The 16,316-nt window shown below is 41.3% G+C and overlaps 1 protein-coding gene across 8 annotated transcripts in view; it reads right to left on the reverse strand.

The window, feature by feature from the left end:
• The window catches only part of PHF20 (PHD finger protein 20), a 116,279-nt gene that overhangs the window by 55,852 nt on the left and 44,111 nt on the right, over positions 1 to 16,316 (reverse strand). For 4 of the 8 annotated variants that reach the window (XM_019733064.3, XM_019733056.3, XM_088789162.1 and 1 more), the window contains 3 exons: positions 15,380 to 15,464; positions 6,910 to 6,989; positions 3,439 to 3,826 (listed from right to left, as the gene is read on the reverse strand). In XM_019733064.3, coding sequence (XP_019588623.3) covers positions 3,439 to 3,826; positions 6,910 to 6,989; positions 15,380 to 15,464 — 553 coding nt within the window. The remainder of the gene's footprint in view (positions 1 to 3,438; positions 3,827 to 6,909; positions 6,990 to 15,379; positions 15,465 to 16,316) is intronic. The other 4 variants (XM_074317598.2, XM_074317599.2, XM_074317600.2 and 1 more) reach the window with 2 other exon arrangements.

A 16,316-nucleotide genomic window follows, 5' to 3' on the forward strand; every position in this document is an offset into this window, starting at 1 on the left:
TTCCTAAATCTCTTTTTCTTGGTCTGTCTTAAGACCCAGCTCTAGTCATATACCTCTCTCCTGAAACCCTCTCTTTAAAACACTGTACCTCAACATGAAGGTGCAAGAGCAATAGAAAAATCATTTTTATCAACATCAAATCTTTTCATCAATACTCAGGAAATCCACCATGCAGGCTAATTCCTAAAATATGTTCCCTGGAACTACAGCTTGACTATTGTTTCCAATCTCTACTTGCTAAATTAGTTAGCTTGGCATTGGTCCTAGCTTTGAGGAACCAAAAAGAATGTCAATATTTATAATCTCTTAAAAACAATTCCAGAAAAGTCTCAGGAGACCACGTTATTTGGTAGTCAGTGTTCCAGGCAAGGCTGCTGATCACTAGCAAATCCAGCTCCGACAAAACTTAGCAGTGCAGGCGCTAAACCCTTGGACAGTACTCACTCTTTATTTTTAAGTCTAACACTTAAGAAGCTCTCGCCCAATCAGGAAAGATGAGAATATGAAAGGCAGGCAAAAGAAAAAACAAAAGAAAAAAACTGGGACGCTTTGGGTGAAGGCAGGGCTAAAGGGTCTAATGAAGGTTGGGAGGAGAGGGAGGGGGAAAGGGGAAGAGGGAGGAAGGGGAAGAAATGGGAGCGGAAGGGGAGAAAAGACTCATCTAACACCAGTAGCTTCAGAGCTGCCATCACAAATGGCCAAACAAGAAACTGGGCTGAGCTCTGAGGAGGCTGACCTGCTGAGGGCTGAAATCCTTGGCTCTTCCTGTGTTCAGTCTTCCCAATGTGCCAACACTATTTTGTTCCACGTGGTGGGAACTTGGAGATCACACACATTCCAAATTAAACACAAAGACAAACAATCCTTAAATAGCTCAGATCCTGTTCCCAATCAAATCTTTACAATCCAGACAGCTCAAGGACCCACGGAGTCAATGAACTTATCCCAAGCAATTTTTAAAGGGGACTTGAACTACATCAGATATTTGGCAAGACTTCTTCACTTTGATACAAACTGGGGCTGACTATACAGAACTTCAGCGTTGCCCAAACTTGTCTTACAACAATAATAATAACCTGGGCAAGTTGTTTAACAAGTCACATTCTCAGACCCTAATCCACAGATTCTGACTGCGAAGGAAAGCCTCAGACAAGTGTTAACAGTAAATTTGGAATACACCATTTCTCTATTAAATTGATCCTACCTGGTATGAAATCTTACATTTACAAAATAAAAGCGATACACTGAATGGCCTTTATTTTATCTGAATGAAATCATGTGGCTTCATAAGAGCAGTTTGGAAAGTGAAGTGCAACTACTCCAGTACACACTCCAGAAGGTACAAGCCAAAGCATGAATAGCTAAAGAGGAATCAGTTTCAGAAAACTCAATTCCCACATATACTCTTTTCCTAAACTGAGATGGGGACACATTAGATTTCTGCCAGTTCACATTTCCCACCTCTCCTCGCGTAAGTGTCCTTCTCCCACTTACATAAAAAGGTCAGCCTGTCACTCATCCCACATCTTAACACGGTACACTGTCCAGAGGTCCAAAACCCCTAGACCTTCTCAACTAGGGTCCTCATGTGAACACCAAACACACAGGTTATTTCCTGAATTCAGCCAAGGTGGTTTATAACTATGCTCAATGCACAGGAGAGAAGTCAATTCAACCCAGATAACGGATGCCTTGAACATTAGGGATTAATTCTCTCCCAGAACTCTGCTGAGAAAGCCAGTGAGTGAATTCAGGCTAGTGCTGTCCAACAGAAATATAATAAGAGACACAAATGCAAGCCATGAATGTAGCTTTCGTCACATTAAGAAGTTAAAACGAAATTAATTTTAAGACTGTATTTCATTTAATCCAATGTATCTAAAAGTATTCAACATGTAATCGATATAAAAATTATTGTGATATTTTAAATTCTTGCTTTTTTGTTTTTTGTTGGGTTGTTTTTTTTTGGTACTATTTAAAATCCGCTGTGTATTTTACACACTTACAGCACATCTCAATTTAGACTAGCCACTTTTCAAGTGGTCAATAGCCAAATGTGGCTAGTGGCTACCATACTGGACAGCACATGTCTAGGCCCTAGATTTGTCTAGGGACAATTCCAGCATGTTCAGCTTTTTCTTTTTTATTTTAGCAAAATAAATGTGTATTTTTATATTATTTATTCCATAGATAAGGTTATTAATTATCCCAGATATAAGGTCCACAGCATGCTCAGCTCTTGAGGGCGAAATCCAGTTACAACCACTGAAAGGGGAGGTAGGTGCCTTATTTCATCTGTAAAGAAATCAATCTACCTCTTTTCATACCTTAAAATTAGAACTCAGATGTGAGAAGCTGCCTACAGGGAATGAGTCGTAATACATTCATTCCAAGTAAATTAAGGTAGACTTTTTGTCACAGAAATTAAGTCTGATGATCTAGTGTAGCTGTCTGGATCGATGGGACTAACTTTGCGTTCTACAGCATATGGAAACAATGAAAGAGCTAACTCTAGTTTTGCTGAAAATAAATTTTATATTATATACATATACATACATATACATATATATATACACACACACACACACACACACACACACACACACATATATATCTTTTGCAACTATTTAAACTTGTGAGAAAAAATAGGTATCACTTTAGACTGTGCTAGGGGCTTCAGAGTTTTTCCAAATTCATGTATGCAAGCAACAATGTTTGAAGACCACTGCCAATAGGTGGCGCTCAGTCTAGAGATCCTGGGGCTCTTCATGCCACTGAATCAATCTAGAGGACTGTTTGGCTTAGGAAGAAATTCAGGTGTGTTTCATTCTTGATTAGAATAATTTCAAATTTCAAATTTTTTAAAAGAGCTGTGCATTCTTCCCTAAATCTGTGCCCTCTAACCTTGACTCTTACCAAATAACCATCTCAGCTTATTTAGACTAAAAATTCCCAATCAGTAATCACTCTCCAGAGCTCCATTTCAAATGCACCCATGTCTTCCAGTGTTCTCTGGCTCCACCTCCTTCAGACGTCCACACCTATTTTACTTCTCCTTTTCTCTTTCATGTCTCTCATGAAAACTGTATTTCTTGATCTCAGGTTCTATTAAGCTTACTTAAACTGAGATCATTTAAATAGCCACAAGCAGAAGGTCTCAGCTCATTAGGTTTTATGATATAAGCTGAAGTATCTAGTGGACAGTTATCTATCACCCTAGAAGCTCAGTCACAGACATATTTCCCAACTTATGTTCACGTGGATATGAATCACCCTTAAAATTTGGCTCCACAGATACAACTTGATTTCAGATCACAGGACAATTCCAAGTTAGCCACAAAAACGAAGGCCTGACTTATAGAAGTGAAAAAGAACCACAAAAGGCCACAGAAGAACACTTTGGCACTGCCCATTGCAGAGCCCACTTGGGAAACTCACCAGTAGGAGCTATGGAAGGGGGTCTGCCTCGTTTTCTTTTCGGCTCCCTCAAGTTTTCTTGCGGACTCTTCACAATGTCATGTTCAGGTTTCTTATCCACTTGAGTATCTCCCGAGTACTCTCTGTCGTTTTCTGAAATGTTCTCCTTGTCTTCCTTCTCGTTCTTGGGAAGGCTTTTCTCGGACACCTTCCCCTTTTCAGAACAGATTAACTTTCCTTCTTTATCAGGCTGCTTGGGTCGCTTTTCTGTCTTTAAGGCTTTGTCCTCTTTGTCTTTCTTCACATTGACTGTGGCTTTTCTCTGCTCTTTAAACTTCTCTCGTTTATCAGGAGATGACGAAAGACTTTTGTGATCTGTTTCTTTAGGCCTAGCATTACCCACAATATTCTAAAATGAGCAAAATAGCGATGAAACACATTTTGTGATTACTTGAAAATATAAAATCAGATGGTTTTTTGCAAACTTACGAAAAAAAACAAAGAAATTTAAAGAGGACATACGCCAGGTCACATAATGGAAAGCACCACTGAAAATTATCCACCCACACTCTGGGGCTTGAGAATCAATCTTAGGTTTAAAGAAAACAATGGTCATGTTCAATTTCTTCTGAGACAGAGCTATCTCCCTTATGATTAATAAGTCACTAGAAAATAATTAAAGGAATATACAATTACCCCAGGGACCTCTTGTGGAAAGCAATCTTTCTGACAGAGATATTCTAAGAAAATGACTTCATGCCCCATCCTTCTCATCCCAAGCATGACTACACTGAAACAGGGCCTTTCAGAGGTCTGGCTCTGTTTGCCAGTGGATACTGATTCCCTGTGTGAAGAAGAACCCAAACTGGTAACTGGAGGCTGAACAGGAAAGCTATAAAGATTTTCCAACCCAGAAACAGGGTCTTTGTTTTCTCTACTGGGTAAAAGCTACGCTCTGTCCAACCAGCCACCTACTGTGTCTCTGAGCTACTGAGGCTTTGTCCATCAGGAAGAAGTACTGCTTCTTGATTACTTTCCTCCTGAATTACTGCCTTTAAAATTCACCCTAAAAATCCTGTGTCCTGTTATGATTGGCTCATAATAAAGCCAGCTCTGAAAGCTCTGACGTTTCCAGTACAATTAAATTTATTCGTATGCGCATCTCTCTTTCGCGACCTCAGTCTCTACCGTATCAGGTTCATATGAGACCCCCAGCACCTAGCACACACTAGGCACACAGATCGTTCCCAGAAGCAGGAAGGAGCGCCCAAACACTCACTGACTGAAAGTTTAATTTGTCCCATAGGGAAAACTAATAAACAAGGAGAATCCTTGTGGTTAGAGCCTAGACAGAAATATTTTTTCAAGTCCCAGAAATTTTCTGAAAGCAGCGAGGTTTGAGAACAAGCATTCCTCATAACTGCTGGCAGAAATAGAAACTGGAACCACCTGGGTGGGGGGCAGGGGTACTGGCAATTTGTGTGAAAGACTTCAGTTTATATTTTTGAACTAGAATGAATTCCTAGAAATGGAATCTGCTAACAGAATAATCAGACTTGTGCACCCAGATTTACAAATATTCCTTAAATGACCATTAGGGAATTGGTTACACAAAGCAGTATTACATACATACTATAGAATACTACATAGCTATTAAAAGCCGTATTCTCATACAGCCTTAAGGAGCTTGGAAAATGTTATTTCATTAAAAGAGCAAGTTAATGCTCTTTTATGTAATATGCTACATGACTCAAATTTTGAAAAGAATACGTATACACTTAAATACTTAACAAAAAGCACAGAAGGATATACATCAAAATGTTAACAGTCAACAGCAATTGGATCTAGATGATAAAATTAAGTTTTTACTGTTTTGTGCTTTTCTGTATTTTCTTAATTTTCTAGAGCAAATATGTATTATTTTTACAACTTCAAAGAAAGATAAATGTTCCTAAAACACAGTTTATCAAAATATTTAGGACAGTTTAATCCTACAGAAGCAACCTCAATCTAGTCTAATACTATATGAAAAAAAACTTTAAAAATTGTCTGACAGATATTTCAAAGAAGTTTTGCTTTGTAAGTGGCCAATACAGAACCCTAGATTATTAGGGTTGAAAAGAGCTGAGAAGTCATTTATCCAAACTATTGTGTCCTCCCGGAAAAGAAAACCAAGCAAACAGGCACCATGGCCTGTGCCTGATCACCTGCCAGGTCTGAGATGAGGTGAGACACTTAGAGGCATCTGGGAAATGAGAACTGAAGCGCACCCACAGATCCACACTAGGTAAGGTGCCCAGCTCCAAGCCAAAGCACCGCGAATGCAGCAGAGTAAATAGTTGACAGTTTGTTATATGGTGACCTGGACTTCCTTTGGGGGAGGTTCTGGATACAATCTGACAATTCTGAACAAGTTCTTAATATGGTCCTCTATCTATACTAATTCTTTCCACAAACGGAACACACAAAAATGCCAAACCGAACGCTAAAATAACGTTTTAGGGTATAGTGTATCTCCTTAGATGTCTGAGAGGCAAATCATCAAAGAGAAAACATCTTTGGGGCTGAAGCTTTATAATTTTGTCAATTTTCTGAAGAGGTAAAAATGTCTTGAGGCTACCTTTAAAGATATCCTGTTCATGATCCTTGGAAATTGCTAAATATATGTACAGAAGAATTTACAAAAGTCTGTGATAAGTAGGAGCATTTGATAATCATAAGAAAAGACACAACAGGTTGCAGCATCACCAAACACTGTTACATCAACAACCACCAAAGAGGTGAGTAACAATTAGTAACAGCTTTTAAAAACATCAATATCCAAATTTTGATCTCTCTTTCTCCTCAATTACTTCATTAAGACATAAACATGAAAAAGATTAAAGGAGAAAAACATCATGACGAAAGCAGGCAGCACTTCCAGATGGCCCATATACGTATGCACAATATTTCCAGTATCAAAACTCAGTCCCGTGCTCAGGCAAATATATGCCTGCGACAACAGGAAACAAAATTTTCAACGTCGGCACATCTAGCACCAAGCAACTGCCAAATCCCACTGAACTGTAGCTCTGTAACCCCTGTGTCATGGTCCTGAGCTTAAAGACAAAGTTAGTGAGATGAGGAGGCAACATACTTAGATCTCCTCAAGCAGTTTGGCAAGTTCCCTGCGATGGATAACAGCTTTGGCGACAGGGCACATGGAGAGAGAAAAATAACGACATTTCTGAGAAAAGATGAGGAAAACAGAACAGGTAATGGTATCCAAGTGTTTGGTGCTTTTGAAAAGAAGAAACTGTGTTAAAAGGAAATGGCAGAGAGAGACAAATATTTACAATTTCTGAAAATCTGAGTATTGCTTTCTGGTGAAATCGTGTCAGATAGAGGAAACAAAGACTTTGCATCATAAACAAATGTAATGTTTTATTTGAGAAACAAAAGTACAATGTTAGCATTATTCATACCACAAAGCACAAAAACCACATTTCTCACCTGATCTTTGGAAAAAGCTTTGACATGAATATGTTTGACAGTCTGAACTACTCCATCATAAAATTTCACAGTGTAAGTACCTAAAATTCAAGAAGATATCATGATTTTAACTTGCAGTTTCATGAAGGTGACAAAACTTTTCAAAGCATAAACACAAGGGAGATCCAACCACAATAACAAACTTATGGAAATTTAAAAACTGAGAATCACACACACACACACACACAAAAATTGAGAATCACATCAGTCTTACCTATGTCTAAGATAATAGTATGTTTGCCTTTCTTTTTATCTATACAGATTAAAATCCATCAAAAACAACTCATTTTTATGATGCTTCAATAAAATAAAATAAAATAAAAATTGCACTGAATTTAAACCAAGAACAAAGAGGAGTAAAACAATGGAAAAGGTGAGGAAAATGAAGATTTATCTATTTACTGGTGAATTATTAAATTTTATCATTTAATCTTTATTTTCTGGGCTTAATAGCTTTTCAACTTTCAAGGAAACATGACCGTCTACTAAAGGTATTATGTTTTTAGAGGTCACATTAATCAAGACCCATACGAATTACCTTCATGTTAGAATATTTAAAAATAGAGACTTGGCCAAAACATTCAATGGTGCCTGCTTCATTACCAGTTTTATTCCATTAGAAAACAAATGTCCAACAAAAATCACTCTCTGCTAAAAAGTAATAAAGCTGGAAATCCAAATAACCTTTATCTTCCCAAATAAGGCACCCGACCACAAAAGTTCTCATTAGTTGCACCCAAACCAACTTTCAAACTTCTGCATCTTAGAACCCACTGATGTCCCTTTTCTTTTTTTTGTCCCAGGGATTAAAAAAAAAAAAAAACTCAGTTATTGTTGTCAAGATTACCAGTGAACCAGTGGTAATTACATAATGGTTTACCATTAGTAAACATGGTCAATTTTCAGGATCAAGTTTCCACCCAACAAGGAAGGAAAAAAAGAAAATCCCAAAGACAGAGAGCAGAAGAATGCAACAGGAAAATTAAAAACAGGCTGGTTACCTCCTTATACATTCTCTGCCCACCCCACCTCTCCTCCAATCCTAAATAGGGCCCTGTCAATGGCTAGCCACCTCTATTAAAAGTCTTCCTCGCTAGTGTTCAAAGTAAAATGCAACATGAACCCAATTATTTGCCAAAACTTATTTCTCATACCCACGAACTAAAACTGCCTTGTGATATTTCTACCTTCATATGTATATTTATCGAGTGTTTTCCTGCCTGGAATGTGCCACTCATTGATCCTTAAGCCTCCCACTCAGATGACAAACAGTTCTGTAAAAGCTTCCTGACTACCTAGCTACTGGAGATTTCTCCCTGCTCCGAGCTTCTCGCCTCATTTGGCACCCAGCCTGCACAGCCTCTCACTCAGATCTGCCTTAATATAGAAGGCAGATCCCAACTCAAAGGCAGGCTCTGCAAGGCCAGAGACCACATTTCACGCCCGTTTCTCCCTCACGTAGCATCTGGCTCACTGCAGACCAGTGCTTCTCAAAGTTTGGTCCCCAGACCAGCAGCAGCAGCAATTCCTGTAACTTGTTAGAAATGCAAGTTACCAGCCCCACCCCCAATACACTGAATCAAAAACTCTGGGAATGCGACACAGAAATGTGTGTTTTAACAAGCCCTTCAGGTGTTCTAGTGCACACTAAAGTCTGAGAACCCCGGGCAGAGACAATTAGTATACTTACTGATCTTTATCCTAATAATTATAAAAGTGATTATTTGTCATAAGAGTCACCAACACAGAAAGAAAATGGCTAGCACACAAGCTAGATATTAAGGATACATAGCTGTGCTTGGATGGTATGGTAAAGGATTCTCGTGTAGATCAGGCAGCTCAGCGCTGACTGATGAGTAATCATAACAAAAGTCTGCGTTCCTGTCTTCCTGCCTCTATGGTGAAGGTGTTGGCAAGCAACAGAGCAATCACAGGTGATGCTACGGAACTCTCAACAGACCCTTTACATGTAATCATGGGGCAGCTCTGACCAGCCTGGCGGATGGGGGTGGGGGCCTTAAGCACCCAATTCTCATGAAATCTTAACGATTAAGAGTGCCAACAAGCCACCCAAGCCTATCCTTTCAATTATTTTATCAACAAAGGAAATTCAGCATCAGCTACATCAAAATGAAAACTGTCGATTTTTACAGACTTGTCAAATATCAGAAGGACGTCATTAAGTAATACTATCCAACAGTACCTTTTCAGCTATTTGAGGTCAATTTTGAAGCTTACTCTTGACGACAGGCTCAGAAAGGACAACTTAGATGAAGGGCTGTGCCCCAAGTTCCATGATAAGTCTGAAGCCGAGCTACGATTAGGATACAAGCCTATCTGCTGACCTCTGACCAATTCTCCTCCCACCTCCCCACACTGCCTATTCCCCAGGTCCTTTAGCCGAAAGTCCAAACCACAGACCCAGAGCACAACTGGCCACTTGCAAATGACCCAAACTATAGCCAGAGGTGCTCAGGGCCACTGTCCTTAGACGGCAATATCCCAACCCTGACCGTTTTCACTTCCAAAGGACTACAAGGGATCATCTTGAAACTTTCTCCCTTGATCATACACACTCTCTAACTTGGACTTTGGGAACAAAACAACACATCCCATGGACAACGGTGGCCTAGAGAGGCCCCAAATCTACCTTAATGGTTTCATACATAACTAAAATAATGTCTTCCCATTGAACTCTCCCATGGATGGCTGACAATAAAGCTCTCCCATGGCCATAAACAACATCTAAACAATAACATGTAAACGACAGAATTCAAAATAAGCGTGTCCTTAACACAAAGGCCTCCTGGCTCAGGCTCCCTTAAGAAGCCCCTGTCCAGGCCGGCCCGGTGGCCCAGGTGGTTAGAGCTCCATGCTCCTAACTCCAAAGGCTGCCAGTTCGATTCCCACATGGGCCAGGGGGCTCTCAACCACAAGGTTGCCAGTTCAACTCTTCGAGTCCCGCAAGGGATGTTGGGCTCTGCCCCCTGCAACTAAGGTTGAACACGGCACCTTGAGCTGAGCTGCCTCCCAGATGGCTCAGTTGGTTGGAGCGCGTTCTCTCAACCACAAGGTTGCCGGTTCGACTCCCACAAGGGATGGTGGGCTGTACCCCCTGCAACTAGCAAGGGCAACTGTACCTGGAGCTGAGCTGCGCCCTCCACAACTAAGACTGAAAGAACAACAACTTGAAGCTGAACAGCACCCTCCACAACTGAGATTGAAAGGACAACAACTTGAGTTGGAAAAAAAAAAAGGCCTGGAAGTAGAGTGTTCCCCAATAAAGTCCTGTTAAAAAATAAATAAATAAATAAAGAGAAGCCCCTGTCCTTACATTACCAAGTGAAACAAAGCTTCCCAGCCTTGCCTCTCCGGAAGTTAAGAACTCAGCATATCAGACAAATTATAGCAATCAGTAATAGCAGAAGGGATGTAAGGACCAAACTGGAGATGTTATCGCAAGCTCATCTTCTCTAGGACCAAGGGATACACAGGTCACTCTGGATAGGACAGAGTTCTGTTGCTCTTGAAATCTACCATACCTGTGACTCCAGGGCCTTTTCTCTATCCCACTCCTTCTCCAGGAATCAGAGAATTCCAGAATGTCATGGATGGGAGACTCAGAGTTTTCAAACATGGTTTCTCAAAGTACTGATGTTTCCACAGATGTGCCTCAGTGGGTGGGCAGAGGGATGTGCACCCATCTGCAGGCACACTTTCCCTTCCCGTAGTCTTTTCTTCTCAGCAATTTTTATATAATGGGCTTAGGTTCTGTGGCCAACAATTTCAAAAAATGCTCATGTAGTCCGATTTCTTCTTCAGCTTCTAATTGCTCAAATGAGTCCAGAGCAAGGACGGTGAATTGCCTATAATCACCAAGCAGGGACTGGACTAGAGACTGTCTCCCAGTCAAGGCTCTAAAGGCACCACCAGACTCCAGAAAGTACAGACCATCTACACCCACCTACCCTACCACTATCTCAGGCGCATGCGTGCATAAGCATTCCCTCTCCCTCTCCCTCTCCCTCTCTCTCTCTTCTCCTCCCCCCTCCCTCCCTCCCTCAGTTCAGTGAACACCTGCCCTAACTGACAAGTCCTGCTGTTTAGAAACACCCTGCTTCCCAGAGGCAGCGTGGTACTATGGGCACTGAAGTTCAGGAATTCTGGCGTCACACAGCCCTCCATTCAGATCCTAGCTCTACCATTTATGTATGTGCTCTGTAACCTCAAGCATTTTTCTTGTGAGCTTAGTTCCTCATCTTTAAAAGGAGGATGAAGTTGATGGCAACAACCTTTCCACGTTTGTGTGAAGAACAAACTGAGATCAGATATGGACATTGCTTAGCAAAGGGTCTGTCACAGAGCAAGGGATCAATAAGTGGTTCTAATTATCATCATCCCCAAGTCACTTTAAAACGGAAGTACCAACCTCTCTCCTCCACGGAAGATAAGAGCCAAGCTAGCACTGGCATAAGTGGGCCTAAATCTTCCTTTTATCTCTGGGCAAAGCTGTTCGCATAGTCCCAACATGCCCATGTTTCAAATGAATCAGTCACAGACAGCATGAAGAAAACAAAAAATAGCAACTGCTTCAACCACAGACTCTAGAAATAAAACCATTTCCACAGAATCTCTCATTATACAGACTTCACGCACTACGTCAAAGAAACTGACCTGGGACGAGGGTGGGACGCACAAGGTCTAAGAATACGCATAACGGTAAGGAAGGGGGACCTGATTAGCCCGCTCACTCAGAGCTAAAGAACCACAGATCAACAGGAAGGAACAATTCCTCATTTTGTTGTAAATGTGAACCTACTTTCAGTTTCCCCCAGAGACAACACTTTGCAGAGCAAAGTCCTCCACGGCTGGGGGCACAAAGCCCTGACAGAAAAGTGGCTCTGCCACCCCCAGTGTAAAAAAAGGGGGAGCTGAGTAGCCGCAGCAAACAACTGAGGTCAACTCACCAGAGATGGCTTCGGAACAAAGATTCCCTAGAAGCAGAATTCCATCTTTCACTCCAACACAGACTGAGGGTCTACAAAGCTACCAGGTGTGACTGCCTTCACACTAACCGATGCTTAACTACCACTGCCAAAGAACCATTCCAGGTGAAAAGAGCTAAATAACATGGCATGGCCCTCCTCCCCAGTTTCCCAGGGCTAAATAAATAACTCCCTTAAGAAACTCTCAAGTCACTATTCAGTTGTAATTCAATCATGCCAGGCTCCCCATGCCAGCAGCCACTGCTCTCCACTCCGGCTAGAGCCCCCCGTCCAGCACCCTGCTCAGTCAATGCTCAGCCTCAGCAAAACCACCAAGGAGATTAAGAGTGGCAAGAAAACCAGACCAAACCTTCCAAAGATGAATCTACACAGTGTGACTTCGCTACATCCCGGACCTACTCCTGGCAGCGCCAACAAGACAGAACGACTTTTACAGGAAATAAAGGGGCACCGTGCCAGCAGAGCTTCTACTCACAGCACCATTAAGCTGTGGTGGCCCCTGTTACAGATGAAATGGAGGCAGGACAGAAAATACCAGAAAAAGAGTGAAAAGAGAGCCCAGCATTGTCCCTCCCAATTCTGCAATTGCTAGAGCAACGCATGATGAACTAGAAACTGTCCGCTTGCTCCCAGATAAAATCTAACCCAAAGGCAGCACCCAAGAGTCATAACCTCACCTCAGAATATCTGAGCTCCCACAAAGACTACCTCTCCCTCACAACACCACCCAGCCAGTTCCACTAACTTTCAGGACTTCCCCTCCCCTACATCCTTTCGCTCCTCCCCTTTCCAATTTGTCTCCAGAACCAGTAAGGGTAGCAGCTTAATACAGGACTTCAGACTCAAGAACTCAGGAAAACAGGTTCTGGCAGAAATCTCCCCTCTCTTCCAGCGTCCTTCAATTAACTAAAATTCAAGGGACAAAATTTGGAGCTTATAGAACCAATGTATTAGGAGAGCAAATGACCTTTTAAGGAACAAATAACCATTACCTCAAGACTCTCCCTCCTATAATTTTAGCTCATGGAGGAAATAAACTGAAAAGAGTTTTAAAACAACTTGTAAAGCTCTGGTTGCCCCAATTTAAAAGACATTTAAAAACCTTAATTAACTATGGCTGATAATGTGGCCAATGACTTTTAGTCCTTAAAGGATTATTTCAAAAGGTTTCAGACCCACCCACACACAAAAACCATTAACTGTACACAGGGGTCCCTCCCCACTCCCCTTATGATTTATCTACACCATCTGTTCCTGCCCTGCCTCCTCTGGTGGCTCCATCTCTACACCTACTTCATTCTGCCTTGAACTAGTAGGTGGTGGTGTTTTGCTTTCATCCATGATGGCAAGCTCTGGACTCTGCAGATATTAGATACACCCAGGAGGTTCCTGAGCACGTCCTGCCTCCACCAAGCCACTCCCCTCTCTGTGAGAGCTCCCAGGGCTCCCCAATCCCTCTTCCTCAAACTGCCCCTCAAACTGCTACTCCCTCATCCAATCACCTTCATCTCATTTCTGTCCTCCACATGACTCTGGGACATCACTGGAACAAAAGAAAAATGTTGCTTCCTTTCTGCTACCTCCTTTACCTACAGTTACCCATATTACCACCCACAACTTTCATCTCCTCCAAGGGGCAGCCATTTTCTCAAGGAGGTATGCCTCCAATGGATATTATTCAGGGGGAAAATAAGACTTGATCAGGATAAATCAACCTAACAGACTTTCAGGAACACATCTATGTACATGAAGGACACCTGTATTTCATACCAGATGATTTAAACCCAGTAAGAGCAGAAAAAATTATTAATCTTGAAAATGAGACTGAAAAAGTGAATTATATCTTTTACTAAAGGGATTTGAGGCAGTTTAATAACATATAAGCTTTCCTCTAAAATAAGTTTTAAGGTTAATGTGATACATATGAAAATTATAACAGAGGTTTTTATTTTGAACACAAGCTTATAAAAGGAATCTAAGGAAACAAGGGACTATCCAAAAAGACATAATGAACCACGAACTGGAGGATCAGCAACTGCTTAGACAACTTAGAAGATACAATCTGCCTTTGGAGGCCTGAGGGTAACCTACATCTGGCACGGGAGTTAACCTACACCTATTATCCCACATTGGTCTAACAGCTGGATGGTGGAGGTGGGGCAACAGAGAAACTAAAATTGCTGCTACGTGCAAATATATGTTCATTTTTAACCATTTCAACCTATTCTCAGACAAAATTTCTTGGTCAGCGCAAGGGCCAACATTTAGCAGAGAACTGAGTAAGTACTTGAGTAACTTCACTGAATGCAAAGTCAATCTGGCTTAGTCACCCCTAACAGTAGTACTAAGAGGCCTGATTACCCTATATAGGTACTACAGAGATCATGGACATACTGTAAACATCCTGGTAGAAAATGCTAAAAGTAAAGTATCACTTGGACCCACAGTCTGTTGTCTGTGTCAAGATACTGACCACACATACCCTGTTTCCCCAAAAATAAGACCTAGCCGGACAAACAGCTCCAATGCGTCTTTTGGAGCAAAAATTAATGTAAGACCCGGTCTTATAGTAAATAAGAACCACCCCCACCCCACCCCCCCGTCTTATATTATGTAAGACCTGGTCTTATAGTAAAATAAGACCCGGTCTTTATTATAGTATAGTATAGTATAGTATAGTATAGTATAGTATAGTATAGTATAGTATAGTATAGTATACCCAGTCTTATAGTAAAATAAGACCCGGTCTTATATTATAGTAAAATAAAACCGGGTCTTACACTAATTTTTGCTCCAAAAGACGCATTAAAGCTGACTGTCCGGCTAGGTCTTACTTTCAGGGAAACACAGTATTATTTTCATGACCCTCCTCTTGCCTTTGTACTAGCAAAATGAGCCTTTTTGGGTAACAGTCCCTGGTCTGACTCCTCACGTGTTCTAAACTCTGGCAAAGGCATCCCAACACGGTGCTCTAAATCCCAGCACCCCAATTTCAACTAGCAACTCTGATATAACAGACCACCCTCAGTCACCTTGCATCCACAAAGCACATTTTTAAGAAATGTCTGTTGGTATTCATTTCTAGGCTATTCACAGTAAGTAAAAGGAATATTAGGGGCTTATTTCAACAATTATATTAGGAACTCCTAGACAGCAAGAACCTACACCCTTTCCAGGAGAGTGACAGATGAACCATGACTGTATTAGAAAACAATGACTAAAATTAAGACGGCAAAGAATCCAACTACCCTATTTAACCCAGCTTTCTCTCCATTTGTAATTTCTTCCTAACTCTTGACATAGTGATTAATTTGGAGAGGGGACTTCTAGGCAACAAATACATTTGAAAATATATTATCCAACTCTAATATTACAAACTCCCCCCTAAGTCGTGAGTAAAAACCATTACAACTCAAATGCCTTACCGTCCTTGTTAACAGCAGTGACTTTGGCTGGATAAAAACGACAATCAGACCAGCAAGCAAGGACCTGCTCATTTATTTGAAATTCCTAAAAAACATGGGGGGAAAAAAAAAAGATCCTGTTACCAATCTAATTTCACAGGACACACACAGAACCAGAATTCATAAAAGAGGTTGAAATTCACAAGAGTGGGAAGGGGAGATGGTGACTGGATGGAGGAAGATACTTTTGCTGTTCAGTAGTAGGTGTCACAACAAAGCGGCTGGATACCAGACTTTCCCCATCCGAGGAGGTGCAGGCAGCGCAGCGCAGCACAGCACTGATGATAATCCTACCCTGACCGTGAAAGTGAGTGTAAGAGCGCAGGACCACCAGGAAACACATGCAGTACACAGGCTGGAAGGAGGCTACCTCATCGTGAGGGAAGAAGCATTCATGCCACCTACAGCCACTCACACTCTGAAAGGGTCTTTTGCCAAAGGAAGCACCCACTCACTTTTAATATTTCATACTGTTTTCCTAGTACACAGTTTGCATTTTGTAGAATAAATACGGAGCAATCAAATTGGACAACAGTGAACAATCCTAAATGGGGGGTGGGGGGAAGGAGGAGGCTATCGAGAGTTCAAGTTCCCTCGTCTGAGTTAAAATGGAAAACAGAATCCAGGGCTGAGTCAGATCCAAAGGCAGCAGGATCTCTATAGATGTCTCAATGTCTATTTAAAAAACTCAAAACTTCATCCTTCATTCTGAAGTCAATAAAAGCTCCAAGAATAGTGATGAAATTTAGACAATAGGAATGGAGTCCAATCAATTCCAGGTTTTTCAAGGGCTTATAAAAGACCTTGATATGAAGCTAGCACAGTACTTGACATGGCATGACTGCTTAATAAATGATCAAGTAGCAGATCAGCTTAATAAATGACCAAAGGGATACTC

The sequence above is a fragment of the Rhinolophus sinicus genome, chromosome 13 (genome assembly GCF_057876585.1).
Source record: "Rhinolophus sinicus isolate RSI-liver-muscle chromosome 13, RSI-T2T, whole genome shotgun sequence".
NCBI classification, from domain to species: Eukaryota; Metazoa; Chordata; class Mammalia; order Chiroptera; family Rhinolophidae; genus Rhinolophus; species Rhinolophus sinicus.